Source organism: Oenanthe melanoleuca, chromosome 1 (genome assembly GCF_029582105.1).
Source record: "Oenanthe melanoleuca isolate GR-GAL-2019-014 chromosome 1, OMel1.0, whole genome shotgun sequence".
In the NCBI taxonomy this organism is placed as follows: domain Eukaryota; kingdom Metazoa; phylum Chordata; class Aves; order Passeriformes; family Muscicapidae; genus Oenanthe; species Oenanthe melanoleuca.
The window spans coordinates 22,089,261-22,106,638 of record NC_079333.1 but is presented as its reverse complement, the minus strand read 5'-3'; the positions used below and the strand labels follow the sequence as shown (position 1 = coordinate 22,106,638).

Here is a 17,378-nt window from a genome sequence, read left to right as displayed (position 1 = left end):
TTTATTCTGTATTCCCAGCAACCACTAGGACACATCATAATGGCAGCAGAGGGGATTAAGCACTGAAGGCAATTTCCAAGAGGAGTACAGCAATCCAGCTGGGAATTTCTGAGCGACTGCCAAACAAATGCTTTGAGACAATTCATGTCAGGCAGGTAGAAGAAGGCACCAATTGATAAATCTCTTGTAATAATTCTCCCATGTAGATGATGGAAAGGGCACCTCGGTGTGGAGTTCCAGCAGATGTTTGTGTTCAGATGTTGGAGCTAAGGAGGCTAGGAAGTTAGGAAGAAGGTGAGATTCTTGCTGAAACCATAGCCTTAAGTCCATTAGAAAATATGGGTGGAACTGGGTAGCTCAGTACTGTAATACAGCAAGTGAATGCCTTTTGAACCTGCCTATGACAAATGCTGAACACAGAGTGACATCTAAGCAGTCTGGGTTTAGGCATCTTGCTCAGGTTATTGGGGAGATATCTTGGTTTGGATTGAAGCCCTGAACCCCTGCACTGAAAGGAACAACTCCAGTTCCTCTCTGACAGCATGTAGTAAATAGGGATTTATTCAACATCTCAGTGGACACACTACCTTCCTTAAATTATGGAAGATGGTGGTTCAACTCTCTGCTGCACCTGAAAGATCTCATGTCTTATCTCCCTCCTACAAAAGACTGTTAAGAGCAAGCTGCTCCTAGCTTTTCCTGCTTAAGTTCCTTGGCTTTTTCCATGGAAGAATTAAATAATCATCAGGCCAGAGACAGAGAGCATACAGAAGTAAATGTCATTTTATATCCTACTGGTTAAACACAGTTCTGCAAGTGGCCAGACTGGGTCCAGTTTCTGCTTCAGTGAATATTTGATAATAATAATATGAAATAGTGTTGAAAGAGCACAAGAGACCATTTAGTCCATCCTCTGGTCCTGAGGGACTTCCTGCAGCCCTTCAGTGATTCAAGCTGCCATAGTTTATGCAGTAGATCACAGTGCATCACAATCTTTTTGGATGTTCCATTAAAGACCATTACTCCTAGTTTTATACATCATGGGCAGGAGGAACAAATTACTCCTATTTTCTTTCACTTGCCAGACTAACATCTGGACCACTCTTGGCCTTATTCCTTTGAGGTTAAACAACCCTAATTATTTCAGTCTTTTCTCCTTTGACCTCGAGCAATTCTCACTGTCCCAGTCTACATCCTCTCACTGGACCACACTTCCTCAGAGTGCAGTACAGAATGAAGGCAGGACATTTCAGGTGGGTCCTACATGTGCACATCAGAGCTGAAGGCTTGTGAGATGCCTCTGACAGACTGTGCTCCCACTTGCATAGCCTGGCAAGATGGTGCTCCCCTTCCTGGCAACAGGACGACATTCTAGCCTAACACTGAATTTATGGTCCTCTAGAGACCCTGTCTCCCCTCCTGAAGGACAGCTGTGGTCTCCCACATAGAACTGGCTGCAATTTATTTATCATTCCCATAAAGAGCACTTCATGTTCACTCTGATGCTGTTCAAACCAAGCCCCTGGTTTGATAAGCTTTTCTTGAATTACAGCAATTTCCCCCAGCTCACCACAGCTGGTTTGTGCTATCTGCAGATTTTATAAAACACTTCCTCTAGACAGTTATCTGGGTTAAAATTATAAAGTACAATGTATTTAGTGAAAATATGAAGCACTAGCAGGCCACAGCACAAGCTTGTGGCAACCTGCTCAATAGTCTTCCATTTCAACAGGAAATCAGTGAGAATTGTTCATTGAGTAAAATTATCTACACCAGTTCTGCATCCTTACTGTAATGCCTTCCTTTGGAACATGCTTCTTTGCTTCATTTATGATAAAAGACTGTGAGATAATGTCAAAATCCTTACAAATGACAAGGTATGACAACTACTTCCTCTGTATCCACAAGGCTTGTTACAGAATAAAGCTAAATTAGTTTGACGGGATCTGTTCTTGACAGATCTGTGCTGGCTCCTAATAATCTCTCTTATTTGATTATTTCCACCATTTTTTTTTCCAGGAATGAAGTTAAACTGGGTAGTCTGCAATTTCTCATCTTCTGCTTGTTTTCAGCCTTCTGACACCTTATGCAGCTCTCATGAGTCTTCAAAGTGTTCAAAGCTTATGGTTCAGAGATTGCTTCCCTCACCTTTGCAAATAAGCTAGGATGACTTGAAAGAACCATCTTACATCAGTACATCCTGATTTGTTCTGCCCTTTTCCTAGATCCTGATCTTCCTCTTTTGTGGCTCCTGTTACCTCTTTCAGCCATCAACTTGCAGCTGATCATGTAACTGAAGAAATGCAAAATGGGCATGAAATGCTTTGGCCTTATTGACAATGCTTGATGTAAAATTTCAACCACAGCTCTCCCCTCCTCCATGACATCCACAAACAGAGTCAGGATGACACTATTTCACTATCTTGCTTGGGCTCAATTATTATTTTGTCTGTGTACTGAGCTGATTGTGGCTTATAAAAGGATCATCTAGGCATGCCAGTAAATAGTCTGTGAATGTTATGGGGACTTTGCAGTTGTAAGTATAATTGTCTGAGGGCTTTAGGATCCTCTACAGTTAGAAAGGAAGGAAGCTCTAAAGTTCTTTAGGCTATGACAAACACCTCTGAGAACATACCTCACTTTGGAACAATCCCTTATTTCTCAGTTCAGAACAATGGTAAAATACTGTGAGATATTTCAGACTCCTCTTGACAGTCACACTCTGGTTAAAAAGTAATTAAATTCTACAAGATAAGGCATTGTTTCATGGTATCTCTTCCTGATTTGTGGAATCATACCACTCAAAGCAAGAAAACAATGAATATAGGTAAGAATTGACTGAAATTTAAAAGAAAATTTGCTAAGAGTTCCTGTAAAAGAAGTTTCCTTAGAAGAAGTTTTCCTAAGAGACCCTGAGGCATTGGGGTAATTTTCCACTAATTTGTCTTCATTTATTTTTTGGTTGGTTGGTTGGTTGGTTGGTTGGGGCTTTTTTGTTGTTTTTTTTTTGGTTGTTTTTTTGTTTGTTTGTTTGGTGTTTTTTTTCATCTTCTGCAGAATCTTTTACACTGTCATCATAATGGAGGGTTTTAGCTGCATATCCACTTTTACAATATAAGAGTGAGCTTCAAGTATTGTTTTACATATTAACTTTACTAACTATCCTCTGGAAGTTATCCATCTTCTGTTTACTTCATGGAGATTTTAGCTGGCTTCAGTTCTTTAGTTATTTTTGGGGGGAGATCTTTTCTTCCTTGCCCCATTTGTCCTTTCCTTAGGGTTTTATCTCTTCTAGCTGGTATTCTGAGTGGAATTTAGGATACAAGGGAAAGGCCATTTGCCACTGCTGTGCTTTAGGTAGGACTGGTTGAATCCCTATCATGATTTTGACTGCAATATTAACAGTCAACATTAAACATCAATTTTCTGTTGCAGTTGTCAGTCCTCAGAACTCTATGTAGGACTTGAAATTCTCTTGGGTTTTCCATGGAAAACATAAATAGCAGGAAGGGTTAAACCCACAGGGTTTCATCTTTGATCAGGTAAAATCTCCATTATGATAGTATCATCTCAGCCTGTGAAATCCAAGTTGTTCCAAGCTGCCAGTCTGATTTCTCCAACATAACAAGCTAAGAATTAAAATGTTTACACTAGGTAAAGTTCACAGTTCTAAGGAACATAGTGAAGTGTCCCTGCTGTGGGTAAACTTTTGGTCCAGCTTACTGGACCAAACTTCTGAAAGCCCCTTTGGCTCATTTCCCTGTCATTCCAGTAGTGTCTCCCAGCTTCACCTCTTCTCTCAGGCACAGCTGAGCATGGGATGCCCTCATTGCATTTGCTTAGTTGGTGATTTCCAGCACTGGATTTCACTCTTATGTGAAACCAAAGGGCTGCAATTTTACTGTCAGCAAATATGCAACTGTCACCTGTTTCTTTATGTCTACCCTTCCAAACCTAAATGACTTTTTGTTAAATTATTTATAAATCCACCCTGAATGCCTTACACCTAAAGCTGTGGGCAGACAGAAAGTGGAATGACACAAGGAGAACAATGGTCAGCTTAAAACCATTGTGGTTTACATCCTGCTGGTTTCAACCTGAATTAATATAAATGATTGGTCTCTTCTGCAAAAGAGCATAGCATAGTACCATGGTGCCCAACCTGCACACCCTGGAGTAATAAACATTGCAGATTTATAAGGTCATTGGATGCTGTTAATAAAATAAATGGATTAGACTCCACTCAATAGTCTGATGAACTGAATGCTAATTGATAAGTCTTAACATTTATAAGAATAATCAGAACTGTAAATTATTCTGCATATTACCTATTATTAGAAATCATGCCAATTCATAAAAAACTCTGAAGTTCCTGAGAGCACAGTAGCACTTGGCAATTATGGGAAGGGTAGAATAAAACTAGCTTCAGAGTGGGGTTCAGATCCAAATATACTCCCCTGCACTCCTGAATTTTAGGGGCATTCAAACCAAGTAAGTGAGATTCTTTTGGATCCTTTTAGCTTTACTAATTACCAGCTCTTACAGAAAGGTGTATCCTCCAGAGAGAATGCCTAAATATTGTGAGATGTCCCAGCTTTCTATAAATAGAGATATACTGTGATTATGGCTGGAATTAATTCAAGAAACTTCTGATGCAAGATGAGTAATGAAGAGGACTGACATTTATTGGTCATAATTTAAGAGACTGTAAGTACATCCTGGCTTCCCTTTCAAGACATAAATGCCAGCCATCCCTGGTTGGCAGGTTCAGGACATCCTGTCTTGGACCAACAAGAGAGCTGTAGCACAGCCTGCCATCCAATAGTGGCATTAGAAGCCAAGGGACAAGCCTGGAAGGATCATGAGCCATCAGGAAAGCAGGAATGCTGACACTAGTTTGTACTACATGCACTGCTCCTGTCACAGCCAAACCCTTCCCAGCTCTGGGCAACCTTTTACCTAAGCCAAAAACAAGGGGAGAAGTGAAGCTGCACCCCTTTGCTGTCTCTGTCTAGGGATGCTCATTTTTGTCAGCTGCAGCTCTGCCCAAGTGGAGAACTGGGGCAGATACAAATGCAACTGGAGCACAAAGAAGGAACCCAGTGGTCCTGAGGACACCTGTGCCAGGAAAGGTGCAGGGAGCCAGACTCTGGCAGTAGTGGCTGATGCTGCCAGCAGGAATACTGCATGGTCAAGGGGGAAGGCAAGGAGCAGAGCAGATGGGGAAAGGAGACAGAATGAGGAACAGGCAGAGGCAGCAGGAGCAGTATAACTCCAAAAGCACAAACTCCTTTTGCCATATTAAAAGCAAATCACTATTTTCATTACTTTAGTTCTTCATCCCACACATATATTATAGGCTGGATCACTGTGGTGGTCAGGGAGGAGCTACCACTCTGGCAGGGAGAAAACTAAGTTGTAGCCCTACTCTCAGGCTCTGGTCCATTGTAATGAAGCCTGGGTCTGAGGAGAAAATCAATGGTTTGTGTTAAAGGAACTCAAGGGGCTAATAAACATCCTAGCACTGCAGGAGTGGCTGAGGGTGGATAAAGCAGGGCTTTGCCTGTCTAAAGCATCTCTCACTTGAGCGCTTCTGAATTCTTTTTTTTTTTTTTTCTTTTTCTCATTCTAATTATTTAGTTTTCAAATTAAAGAAGTATCTTGCAGAGATAGCCATAACAGTCAGAGAATGTATGTTTAGATCAAGTCAGAAAGCAGGTTAATAGCACTGCTAGAAAGAGAAACCAGCTCTCCCTAAACCAATTCCTCTATACTGGCCTGTGGTGCTCACAACCATGAAAAGCCATCGAGTTTTACACACACACTCAGCAGGTGATAGAAAGAGCCCTAAGGAAATATAAACACCTTCTCCACATGAGACCATCAGAGCTCTGAGGTTACATGTCACCTCCTGGTGTGCTCAGGAGGATCTTGGAATTATAGATTAAATGAATGTGGATGGATTCCTGACTTTGATTTTGGACTTCAGATGTTGAAAGCTGTTTCAGCTGAGTACCTGCTCTGGTACTCCCACAACAAGATATTCTACCAGCAAGCATTTGTACCTTCCACCATGCCTTTCTGGATGACCAAACTCCTCTTATCAGCCCAACATTCCTCTGTGTAGAGCTACTGGAATACAGTTGTTTCTTTACAACACTGAACACTGGGATTTCAAAACTTAGATGCAGACAGGTAAGAACTGCTGCCAAATCTACCCCGAGACCTGTCATATTCACAGCAAACAGGGGAAACACACAATGATTCCAAAGGGCAACAAAACAGAGACCTGCCATCAAAAGATTTCTCATCCTCAGGTGTCAGCACTGTCATCAGAGCTATTGTTCATTCTTGAATCCAAAAAAAAGCCCTCCCTCTCTAAGGAGGAAGCCCAAAGCAACCAAGGAATCACAAGTGATTTATGTTCAGGAAGAGGACAACGGGTGAGTTGTACAGAAGGAAGGATGCATGGGCCAGCAGTGCATGCACTGAGCCAATGGCAGTCAGCAATGCACCACCAGCCTCACACAACCATGCAGAGACCTCAGCTTAGAGAGCATGGTGATAGTAACACCAAGGTTGTGGGCTTCATCCCATATGGATCATTCCCAGAAAAGCTGGACACGGTGATCTTTGTGGGTCCCTTCCAATGCAGAATATTCTCTGATTCTGGTCCTTTTGCTTCAAATTATCTCAGCCAAAAGCAGAAGCAACCTTCAGGCTTTAGCTGCTGTTTTACCTGTTAATACACCAATCCCTCAGAAGATACCTGTCTGCTTGGTAGAGATTAGGCAGAACCCACTTCTGCCCCATGTCCTCTGCCATGGACAGCACATGGAGCACGTCACTATGAGGACCACATACCTCACAGCACAAGCTCAGCAAATCCAAGCAGGAATACATATCCTTCATTTGCACCATGCAAGACTATTGGCCTGCCTTACATTTTGCAAGGGCCATTGGGCCTTGTTCACCTTCCCACCAGCACAAGAAGGCATTGCAACTTGGCATCTGCCAGCAGTGAGAAATCCCTGCTCTCTGGAAAATGGGGAGATGGAAATATAATGTCTGTGCAGGGTGATCCTGGGATGGCATCACAGAATCCAAATCAGATAATAGAGATTCTGAGTTCAAAGAGATCCACAAACATCATCAAGTCCAGCACTTAAGTGAATGGCCCACCCAGGGACTGATCCTACAACCTTGGTGTTAGTAGCACTATGTTCTAACCAACTGAGTTAATCTCAGGTTCCAGCACAGCTGGCCTGAAATGAGAGTGGGTTTGAGGTGAAAATGCTCTGTACTTTCTCCTTCTGGTCAGTCAAAGCCATATGACCAAAGGAGGGGTCCCTCATCCCCATCCCCAAGCGATGTCCACCCTCTCAGCATGGCATGGACAGAGCCTGGAGCTACAGCTCATCTCCTTCTCCTGAGGCAGGAGCAGCTCTGAGATCATTCAGGCAGCCCCAGTATTAGGCCAGGACAAGTCCTCTGATAATACATGTTGGTTCCTTGGGTTGCACACATGTCCCCAGCCTGGCATAGTCACACAGAAGATTCAGTGTAGCCCTCTAGACAGGGATGCTTTTGCATACCAGTGGCCACTGCCTGACTGGTTTTTGCTGGGACTTCAATTAGGAGCAAGTGGCCAAAGACAATTTGGATCTACAGACTGCACTACTGCTGTCCTTCTCCCATTGGAATCTCTGCCTGCAATTAGTTTCCTAGGAGGGGGCTTGTCTGTGCCATTAAGAACAGCTACATTACATGATCTAGGAGAAATCAATGTCCCTAATAGGCAGGAAAGGCAGGGGAGGAGAGGGTGATGGGAGGGCTGTTACTCTGGAGACACCCTTCTCAGTAGAAATCCCAGGGGTATTGCCCCAGAAAGAGGAATAGTGAGGACCTGGAGTAATTAAACTTCCATGGAACAATTGTTTACTGGAAGAAGCACAGAAGCTGCTCAGTGTCTCTCAGAAAGGCAGAGGCAATGACTAAACTCTCCCTAGGTGCAGATGAAGTGCCTCTGCCCTGAAGTCAGCAGTCTGTGGTGATTTGCACCATTCTGGCAAGTGGTGGGAGGAGGGATGTGGATAAACCTTTCCTTTAAAATCCCCCTTTTCTTCTGTCTACAATGGTGGTTAAAGGTAAGACCACACCTTGCAAGTTTCAAACATCTGGATCTTGCAGTATAATTAAATTATGCTAAATGGAGCCTGAGACATTGTAATATCCTGAGGCAAGAAAACCCTAACTCTGCAGGCATCTTCCTCTCTCTTTTTCTCCATTTCTCTTTCTTGTCCACCTCTGCAGTTCCTGGAATGACAAGCCACCTCAGCGGCTGGCTGTAATTGCTGGAATTGTTCCCTAATGCTTTTGCTTTTTTTTTTTTTTTTTTTTTTTTTTCTTTAAATTGCATTAAACTGCATCTTTAGAGGTACAGCCCTGTTTATTCATGCTGCTCGTGTGGAAGGGAAGAAATGCAGACTGCCTCTTCTCGCCTCTCGCTCCTTTGATTTGATGGGTGTGGCAGGTTTAAACCTTTGCAGCCGCTGATTCTCCCGCGCTGGGATGGGGAGAGGATGGAACGGGAGGGAAGCCATCGTCTATGGCTGGTGATGAATGAGACTCATCTCACCCACAAGTGGGAAACCTGCTTGCGGGTTATTGTTTAATCACTCATGCAATCCAATACTGAGCACATACCCCCATAATGTCCATCTGTTCTAGTATGCAGTGCATGCAACACTTGCATTTCTAGCCACCTATCTCGCTGCCCAGCCCTGCGTGTTACTGACTGCATCTCTCGCTAGCGGGAAAGGTTGAGTTCAGGTTTTCAGATACAGCTCGACCCAGCCTTTAAGTTATGCTACATCTCAGCTGAATATTTTGCGGGCTCAGATTCAGAGCTGCAGTCAACTGTAGGCAGAAATGACAACACTTAGCTATCTACATCTCTCATGGGCGGGCACAGCCAGTCAAATACTTCACTCTTCACACTGGCATTTCACCCACAAGAAAGAATAATCTGCAAGGTATGAGCGTGAACATATTTGTCTCTGAGGGGTGGGAGGACAGACACACGGAGGCACACCTAGACACAAATGTGAAGAGATTTCTTCCACGCCCAAGCCTGTAATTACAACATTTTGCTCTTTAGCTGCCAGAAAGGCGGGACACCTGGGACTTCCCCTGAAAAATAATTCGAGAGCCGTCTTTATTTTGGGAAGGAAACTCCTGCCAGTGCTGAGGAACCCGTTCCATCTTTTTCTCCGGGTGCAAGGTCTGGGTGGGGACGGAGGACGAGCACATGCCGAAAGCCGAGACCCTTTTCTCCTCCCAGCCCGCGGCGCGCGCTCAGGCTCGGGAGCAGCGCCGGCGGCACGATCGGGCTCGGGGCAGCGCGCGGGCGGCGCGCGCGCGCCCGTGCGGAGCGGGGCCGCGCACGGGGGGCGCGCGCCATGCGGCGGGTCCGCGCGCGCGAGCGGTACCTGCGTGCCACGCGCTCCCGAGAGCCTCGGAGCACAGAAAGGAGGCGCAAAGGACGGACACATCGGCGTGCCACTCGTAATGCCCAGCCTGCCGAGGCTTGGGCAGCACGATCCCTATTCTCCTGTAGCGCTCTCCTGCTTCCCAGAGCTCTTACTTTATTCTAAAATTTGTCGTGCGCCTCCGCCCACCGCTCTGTCACTTTGCCTCCCTGTCTGCCTTGCCTCTCCTCCTCTGCTCTTTTCATCCCGATTTGCCATCAGAACGTGCTCTGCTGGCTGACTGCAACCCCCCCTCCCCAGCCCTCGCCCCCCTCCTTCCAGATTTTAGTGAGCATATCATTAATTGCAAAAAAAAAATTGAAAAACCTGCCTGAGGAAAAACATAGGATGACGCAGGGTCTCTTTCTATCCCAATCACTTGCCCCTCCCCATTATTCTACAAATTTCTTTCGTTTGCTAACACACATCTCCATTCAGAAACACACTTTAACCTGAATCTTCCTTTAACACCGTGCTGTTCACAGGAACTGTAGTTACTCACATCAGCGTGTGAACAGAATACTGCAGTGCTACGCTGTAAACGACACCGAAATTTACGAATATATAAAGAAAGTAGCCAGCATGGTGCTGTGTCTGAGTTTTGTGCTCAGAGCAAGGACCAAAGCTCCTTGTCACTACCTACAAATCTGTAATTTTTTTGGAAGTTTCTAAAAGCCTTGCAAAGATATCTAGGGTCAGTTCCTGCTTTCAAGTTCCAACTGCATAAATCCAGCTTCCTCTCGAGGAAGTCCAAGAGGTTCAGCCAAAAAGGCTCTCTTAATCAGGAGCAGGTTTGGGCTTTCAGACAAAATAAAAGGGGTAAGGGTGTGGGGGAGATGATCTAAGTAGGCTTTTTTCCTAATTTCATTATCATTTTGGACACAAAAATTTTAACACTGAGAAGTAGCCTCCACCCAAACCTTCTCATCATCTCAATTCCCTTATAGCAAAAGCCAGGCGATACCAGGAAAGGAAATGAGTGGGTTTCCAACAGGTTCACACCACGAGCTTCTCTTATCCCACCCGAGTTCGGAGCTAACAGAGGCGTGGTCCTCTGTCTCTTTACCAGCTGGTGCACAGTTGTCTAACTGGTTGTACTATGAAGGGTATTGCAGAGAGGGTGACTCTCCCCCTCATTAGGCTAATGCTTTTGTTATTATTTAATTGGATTTTTCGCTATAGCCTAGGTGAAAAAAAATTCCTTCAGGTTAATTCTTGCTCAGATTCTTGTAACACAAAAAGATGAATACACCTGTCCTCCGCGCCACCTCACAGCACAGGCACATAAAGCATCTCCCATTCATCAGAAACAGGAGCAATTGAGAGCCTTCTGAGCAGGGATCAAGGCTCACTGGGCATCCGTTCTTTTTTGGCATAAGATGAAGAATTGCTTCCTTTATCTCCAAGGTAGAGCCAGATCTCATCACGTTTCCTGCCAGCCGCAACACTCCCCTCCACCTCCCTCCCCCCCGCCCCATCCACACCCTCAGAACCACAGACAGAAAATCCTAGGCAATATAAATGCCCCTTTCAAAAAAAAAAAAAAAAATTAAAAAAATAGAGGGGGGATTCTGGTAGCTCCCCCAAATGTGGATGTAGGCCACCCCCCTTCCCCACATCACCAGCCCCGGAAAGGCAAAACAGTCACGTTGCAGGGTGTGAAAAGAACCTTCAGTCGCAAGATGCTAAAGAATTGCAAAATAGACGTCTGCTGAGAGCAGCTGAAATTTCCTCCCCCCTTACCCCAGCCCCTACCCCAGCCCCTCACACACTCAGGCAGACACGCTCCCCACGGACGTCCAGCAGCCTGGGAAATTTCTCAACAGAAAGAAATATAAAAATCTTAAGCTCTACCTGTTTTGTTCTTCTCATACAGCACAGCATGATCGTATTGTCCCCTTCCTTCCTTCTTCTTCCTTCCTTCTCCTCTCTCCTTTTCCTCTTCTCTCTCTTATCTCTCCCCCCCACCCTCTCCACTCCCTCCCTCCCTCCCTCCCTCTCTCTCTCCCTCTCTCTCTCGCTCACACACACATACACACACGAGCACACGCGCACACACACCAGGGCAGTTAGCAGCAACTGGAAGGTCCACAGCTATTGCTCATCACACATGCACACGCTGCCTCTCCCTGCCTCCCTCCCTACCCTTCCCAGAATTGTTCGCCAGCTCTCCCCGACTAGTCACCTCCCCACCCCACCCCCACCCCGGCAGCCACCCCCACCCCCCAAGTCCCTCGCCAGCCTCATGAATAATTAAAATCTTCAATCTGGACCCAATTACCCAACGACTTTCCCACTGTACAGAGGCGACAGGGGAGAGGGGACACTGCGGGCTGCGGAGGGGTGGGGTGGGCTGGGGTGTGTCTGGGAGGCACCGGGCGAGGGGGGACCGGGCGGCTGCAGAGCCCCCAGCCCTACTCCCACCGGAGCAGCCGAAGCCCCCTGGTCAGGCACAAATCCCAGGAGTGGATTTGTGCGTGAAGAAAGCACAAATCTTTGCTTGGGTGGGGTGGGCACGGTGGGGAGAAGAGGGAATGGAGGTGCTGCCACGGCAGGCAGTATATGCCATGCACAGGTGATGTACCGTAGGTGGGAGCTGCGAGCTAAACGGGAGCTGATGGATATGTTAAAATGGCTGTTAAAAATCCCTCTCCCCAGCAAACATATATGCACGTGCTGCCTTCTCCGTATGCACAGTCATAAACCTGAATAGTGATGTCCTGCAGCACTGAACGGGACAACTTTCTCCCTTGCTCCCTCAGTCCATCCCACAGACCTTCCACAGGCACAGAAAATTACATTCCTGCAATTTTTATTTTTTTTCCACTCCGAACAGAATAGCTTCCAAACCCACAGAAATCATCTCTTTTCCTTCCTTATAGATCTCAATTAATTTCCGTGTCGAAGTAATTTCTATGCCTATTGATCTCTGCCTGCAAATTGCTGTGAACTATTGCGAGGCAGATGTGTGTGTTCACACACAGAGGCACCTCCCATGCACGTGTGGGAGCAGAGCATGGGTCTGCATGCACAGGAGATGATGGCGATGGCAGGAGCCCCAGTGAACATCAGTGCACACATGCACTCGCTCCCCAGCACACCTCTGGAAAGTTACAGCACCACGTTTTCTCAGAATATACAAGAGCTGGATAGCTGTCATTGTGAAAAAAACATCCCAGACAACAGTTAAACCAAAGTATGAAAATGTTGAGCATGTTAATTTTTTTTTTTTAATTGGTGGATTTTTCAGCTTTCATCCCAAAATTCAAATTTTGCTTATTTCACTTACTGAGTCTGGGAAGCACAGTCAGATGCTGTTCTCTATTTAGCACTAATGTCACTACATCAGCTTCTCTGCCACACCGTGGAGTTACTTCTAATTTATTTTCAATATAAAACTGCCTGCAAAAGAGAAAAAAAAAGTCTTAGGTTATTACTAAGATCTTTGCTCTTTAATTACATCTATATACATTATTAACACAAATATTCACACATGTGCATGCTTATACAAATAAATGCATACATATATAGATACAGTTTCTGGAATACCCCTCAGTACAGACTCCTACATAACCATATCCTGTTGCTATGATATCATTGCAGTTCCCAGTACACCATTTATTTTAAGAAAAGCAAACAGCATTTCAAAGAAAATCTAGCTAGCTATCTACATCTGTATGCAATTTAAGAAAGTGCCTTTTGGGGTCAAGAAGGTATCAGCATTAGTCCTGGATTGCAGACTAGAAAAAGAAAGTAATGATATGGTAATGACATTCACAGAAGATACTGAACTGGAAAGAGTTGCAGGAACCAGCTAACACAGAAGTAGACCAAAGGATTAAGTAATGAAAATCAGATTCAGCTTCAGAAAATGCATGCAGAGAAAAAGAAGGCAAACTGTAATCATAAAAGAAGGGAGGTAAGAAGTGGAGTAGTAGAAAGCAGTGGACATCACATTTGAGGAAGAGATGTCTGTGAGGTATGTCACTGCTGGGTACACCATGCCAAGGCACTGAGGAGCAGTGCAATGGCATTTTCAGCTACACCTTTGGGATTTAGGAGCTTCTGCCCTGGCCTGGAGTTGCTGGGGGCTCATCTCCATGATGAAGAGAGGGTGTCATAAGCTTGTGGGAACTTACCAACCCACATGGCTGTTCCCCATGGCCTTGGGAGATGGGAGTCCCCATGTCTCAGAGCTTCAACAGGGTCTCCCTTTGGTGACAGTGAAGAGAAATGGGAAATTTGAGGGTGTGACTCAGATCATCCTAAAGCAGGAGCGTAAACTAGGTCAGACAAATCACACTTCAGAAGTGTTTCAGAAGCTTATTTTCTTCCCACTGAAAAGGCCTTTTTAGGGAACCTCCCAGTGCTAGGGAGCCCTGACGAGGAAAGCCTTCCCAGCCCCCAGCTTTCTCAGACACCCACCTGGAGGGGGAGCAGGCTGGCAGCAGAACTGTGCTGGTGCAGCCAGGGAGAGTCAGGCCATTTTCCTGTGCTCACCCAGGACAGTTGCTCACCTCCTTCAGTCACAGCCAAAGGCAGAGCTAGCTCTCTTCATGGCCAGCTCCACAAGCACTGTACGCTCCAGTTTATAACAAGTAACTTTGGCACATAGACAAAACCTCCTTAATGTGTTCCTCAAACATACAGACTTAGTGGTTAGTATCCAGTCCACTGTAGGCTCACATCTGTGTTTCCTCTGAAAAAATCTCGTTACAGAGAAGAGCCATACTTTGAAACCCGAATTTTCAGGGCATGTCAGTTCCTAACACCACTGTCTTTCAAATCAGGACCCTATAAGTATATTTAAAAGCTGGACCTGAAATTCTTCAGCAAATTGTATGATTCTGAAAATCATATCCCAGCATCCCTTGCCTTGTCATTTTGGCTGTTTTCACTTCAAACTGTAAACTAAATTATCTCATAACACAACAGGAAGAAAGGACAAGTCCACAGCAATGAAAATACCAAAGAGAATGAGAGGAAAATAAAGGCACAAACTTGTGCCAGGGAGTTAATGAAAATCAGAAGCAAAAATTAAGGGAAGAAGAACAGGTGAATCTCTATCTCTTTAAGTGCCCAAGTGAAGATGGGATGTTTTCATCCAAATAACACCTTTATGTCTCCAGGGCACTGCCAGCTCTGGCCCATTCAGCACTCCTTCTGAGTCGCAGGATGACACTGCAGCACGCAGTGTAGATGTGCCCTGAAAGGAGCCTTTGACCTTGGCTTTTGAATCTACACAACTAAAAGGAAGAGCAGTTCCAAAGAATAACATGAATGGGGGACCAGGGAAGTGATCTAGAAGAAGGGGGTGAGCCATGACAATAGATTTTAAAAGCTTCACCTGTGGGGCTTGAGTGAATGACAGCTAAGGAAGTGGAGAAGTGTGATATTCTCAAAAGCTGTAAGCCTCTAGAAGGGAATCATTTGGAGTGATATATAGTCCACTATTAGGTATATGCTACATGTTGCTTCACCATGAAGGGGGTATGGTTCATATAAAGTAATTATTATGATGACTTCTTTAACACAAAGTCATATCTTTAATTTAAAAGGGTAACGATCATTTCAAATTAACAAGACATATTAGTAGCTATTACAAAACAAGGTAGGTGGAGTAAGAGACACAAAACTCTACTTTTAAAGCCTGTTCAGTTCTGTTGCAAGGTTACCCCAGCAGCTTGAGGTCCTTAGAGATTGGGGAAAAAAGCATTTTCTGTCCAGCCACTAACTTAGGTTCAATAGCAATGCATCAGATTCAGTTTCATTTTGAAAAAGCACACAGTTCCAACCTGCTCCTGGGTCTAATCAGGTTGTTTGCCTGGCCAAATAAAACAAAATTAAACCAACAAGCAGTTTTGCCTAGAAGAGCTGTCCCAGTGGTAACCATACTAAACTGAAGAGGCGTCTCTTTGAGAGAAGTACTGTGAAAGTCCCGTTACTAGGGATATTTAAAGCTTCAGTAAAAACAGAAGTGAGCGACTTGCTTTCATTGGGAGATAGACTGGGTTTTCTCTCTATTCATATGTTCCACATATAGTGGTAGCCTCGCCTTTTGTTAGCCAACTTTCATGCTGGAAGGAAAAAAGACAATTTTATAAATATTTTTGGTATCCTCATTTAAATAGGCATTCCTGAAAATGCCGCTGTGGGACCACTTGTAATTTCAGTCTCCTCAGTAGCTTTGCAGCTGTGGTCTCATTTGGCCTCACTTTCAGTCATCTATGTCTTAGTGACAAAAAACAGTACAGGGCAACACTACAACAGAACTCCTTTTCTAAATGGTTTAGATATAGTCATGAATTTCCTTGAAGGAGTACCCATTTTCCAGTGTAAGGATCACTTATGCCAATCTACCTTGGGTTTCAGTTAATCCTGAATTATCAATATTAGAAAGGGAGAACCTAGTTTATTTTGACCTAAGACTGAAGTAAGAGGCTTTAAAGCCATTATTTTCAAAAGCCACAATGTCACATATGTGGCAGAGAAGGCTTCAGAAAATGCCAGTCAAGGAATGCTCTAATTCATTCAGTGTCTTTAATGACTGCAGGGTTACTATCCTGCACGATGATGAGCTCATGTGACATTAGCACCTGTTGTCATCAAGCTAGTCCCAGAGATGTGCACAGGTGCTCTGCATTTATTCCCCATAATATCCATTTTTCTTCCCATGCTTGCACAGCTGGGTTTACAGCACCAAAGACACCTGACTTTACAATATCACACATAAGAAATGGCCTCAATAATTTCCCCATTTTCATAATTCTAGAAAAAAATGTGTTTTCTATAAATTGTGTGGTCTGTACAAACTGGAATACCTGGGTACAAGAAAGGGTAGAATAATTTTAACATGCACAAAAAATGGTCTGTACAACCCTTGGGTCAATGTTAATTATTACTGAGCTTCAGAATCATTAAAAATACAAACGTAACAGTTAAATTGCAGCACAGCTTAGTGCTAAAACTGTAACTCTTCAATAAAATGAAATCTCATCTGCTTGTCTGTCAAAAAGAAAAATGTCATCACAGAAAGCAGTCAACCTATCAGCTATTATTCTCAGTGTAGTTGTAGTCTGCCATGGGGGAATGTGATACTTTACAAGCCAAACCAAATGTGAGACAGGATAACCCAGGAAGCCCCTTTCTTCTTCTCCAGGGACCCTTCAATATATGCTGTTGTACACAGTCCCTCCTGCTGCAGCAAAGGCTCAGAAAAGCAAGCTTTGAACGAGAATCAGTGTCAACCAGGAGCTCAGCATGGGCCAATTTACCCTGCTCTCAGGCTGGCTCCACCCTTCACTAAGTCCTGCAGCGCCAGGACGAGTTGCTGTCAGTATCCAGGCTCGCACCTCACAGTGCCACGTGGGGATGTCTGTGCTGTTCCGTGCTGGGGGTGTGATGGGGCTGAGATGGAGACAAACACTGAGCTGTGAGTCCCACACACTGGCTGCACACATGATGGGAGAAGGAAAGTCCACCCTCAGCTCTGTTTTACTCCACTCCTGGCTTCCTCTGGTGATATATTGCCATTCCCCTGGCACTGCAGTGCTGAATAGGAGAGCTGCCCAGTGATACCGGTATGATGACATGGCAGTATTATGGTCACAATTTCCTGAGCCTGCTTTGGACCACCTGGTCCTGCTCTGCATGCACTCACAATGCCCCTTGTTGATACCAGGGTGGGGACAATGACCTGGATGTTTCAGCACTGGGAGGAAGAGTGGGCAGAGATAGGTTCATCCCCCTACCTTGCTGTCCCCTCAGCTGAACAGACTCCTCCCCAGCATAAGAGCTGATTTGAGCTGAAGCAGCCTGCATGAGGGAAGTTATATGGGGTACCCTGGT

At 44.8% G+C, this 17,378-nt stretch overlaps 1 protein-coding gene across 1 annotated transcript in view; it reads right to left on the bottom strand.

Annotated features, from left to right (window-relative positions):
- GAP43 (growth associated protein 43) overlaps positions 1-11,744 on the bottom strand; it is a 58,100-nt gene extending 46,356 nt beyond the window's left edge. Inside the window, exon 1 of the mRNA XM_056498423.1 lies at positions 11,385-11,744. Within this exon, the coding sequence (XP_056354398.1) occupies positions 11,385-11,414 (30 nt within the window). The 5' untranslated portion in view covers positions 11,415-11,744. The remainder of the gene's footprint in view (positions 1-11,384) is intronic.
- Positions 11,745-17,378: the final 5,634 nt, after the last annotated feature.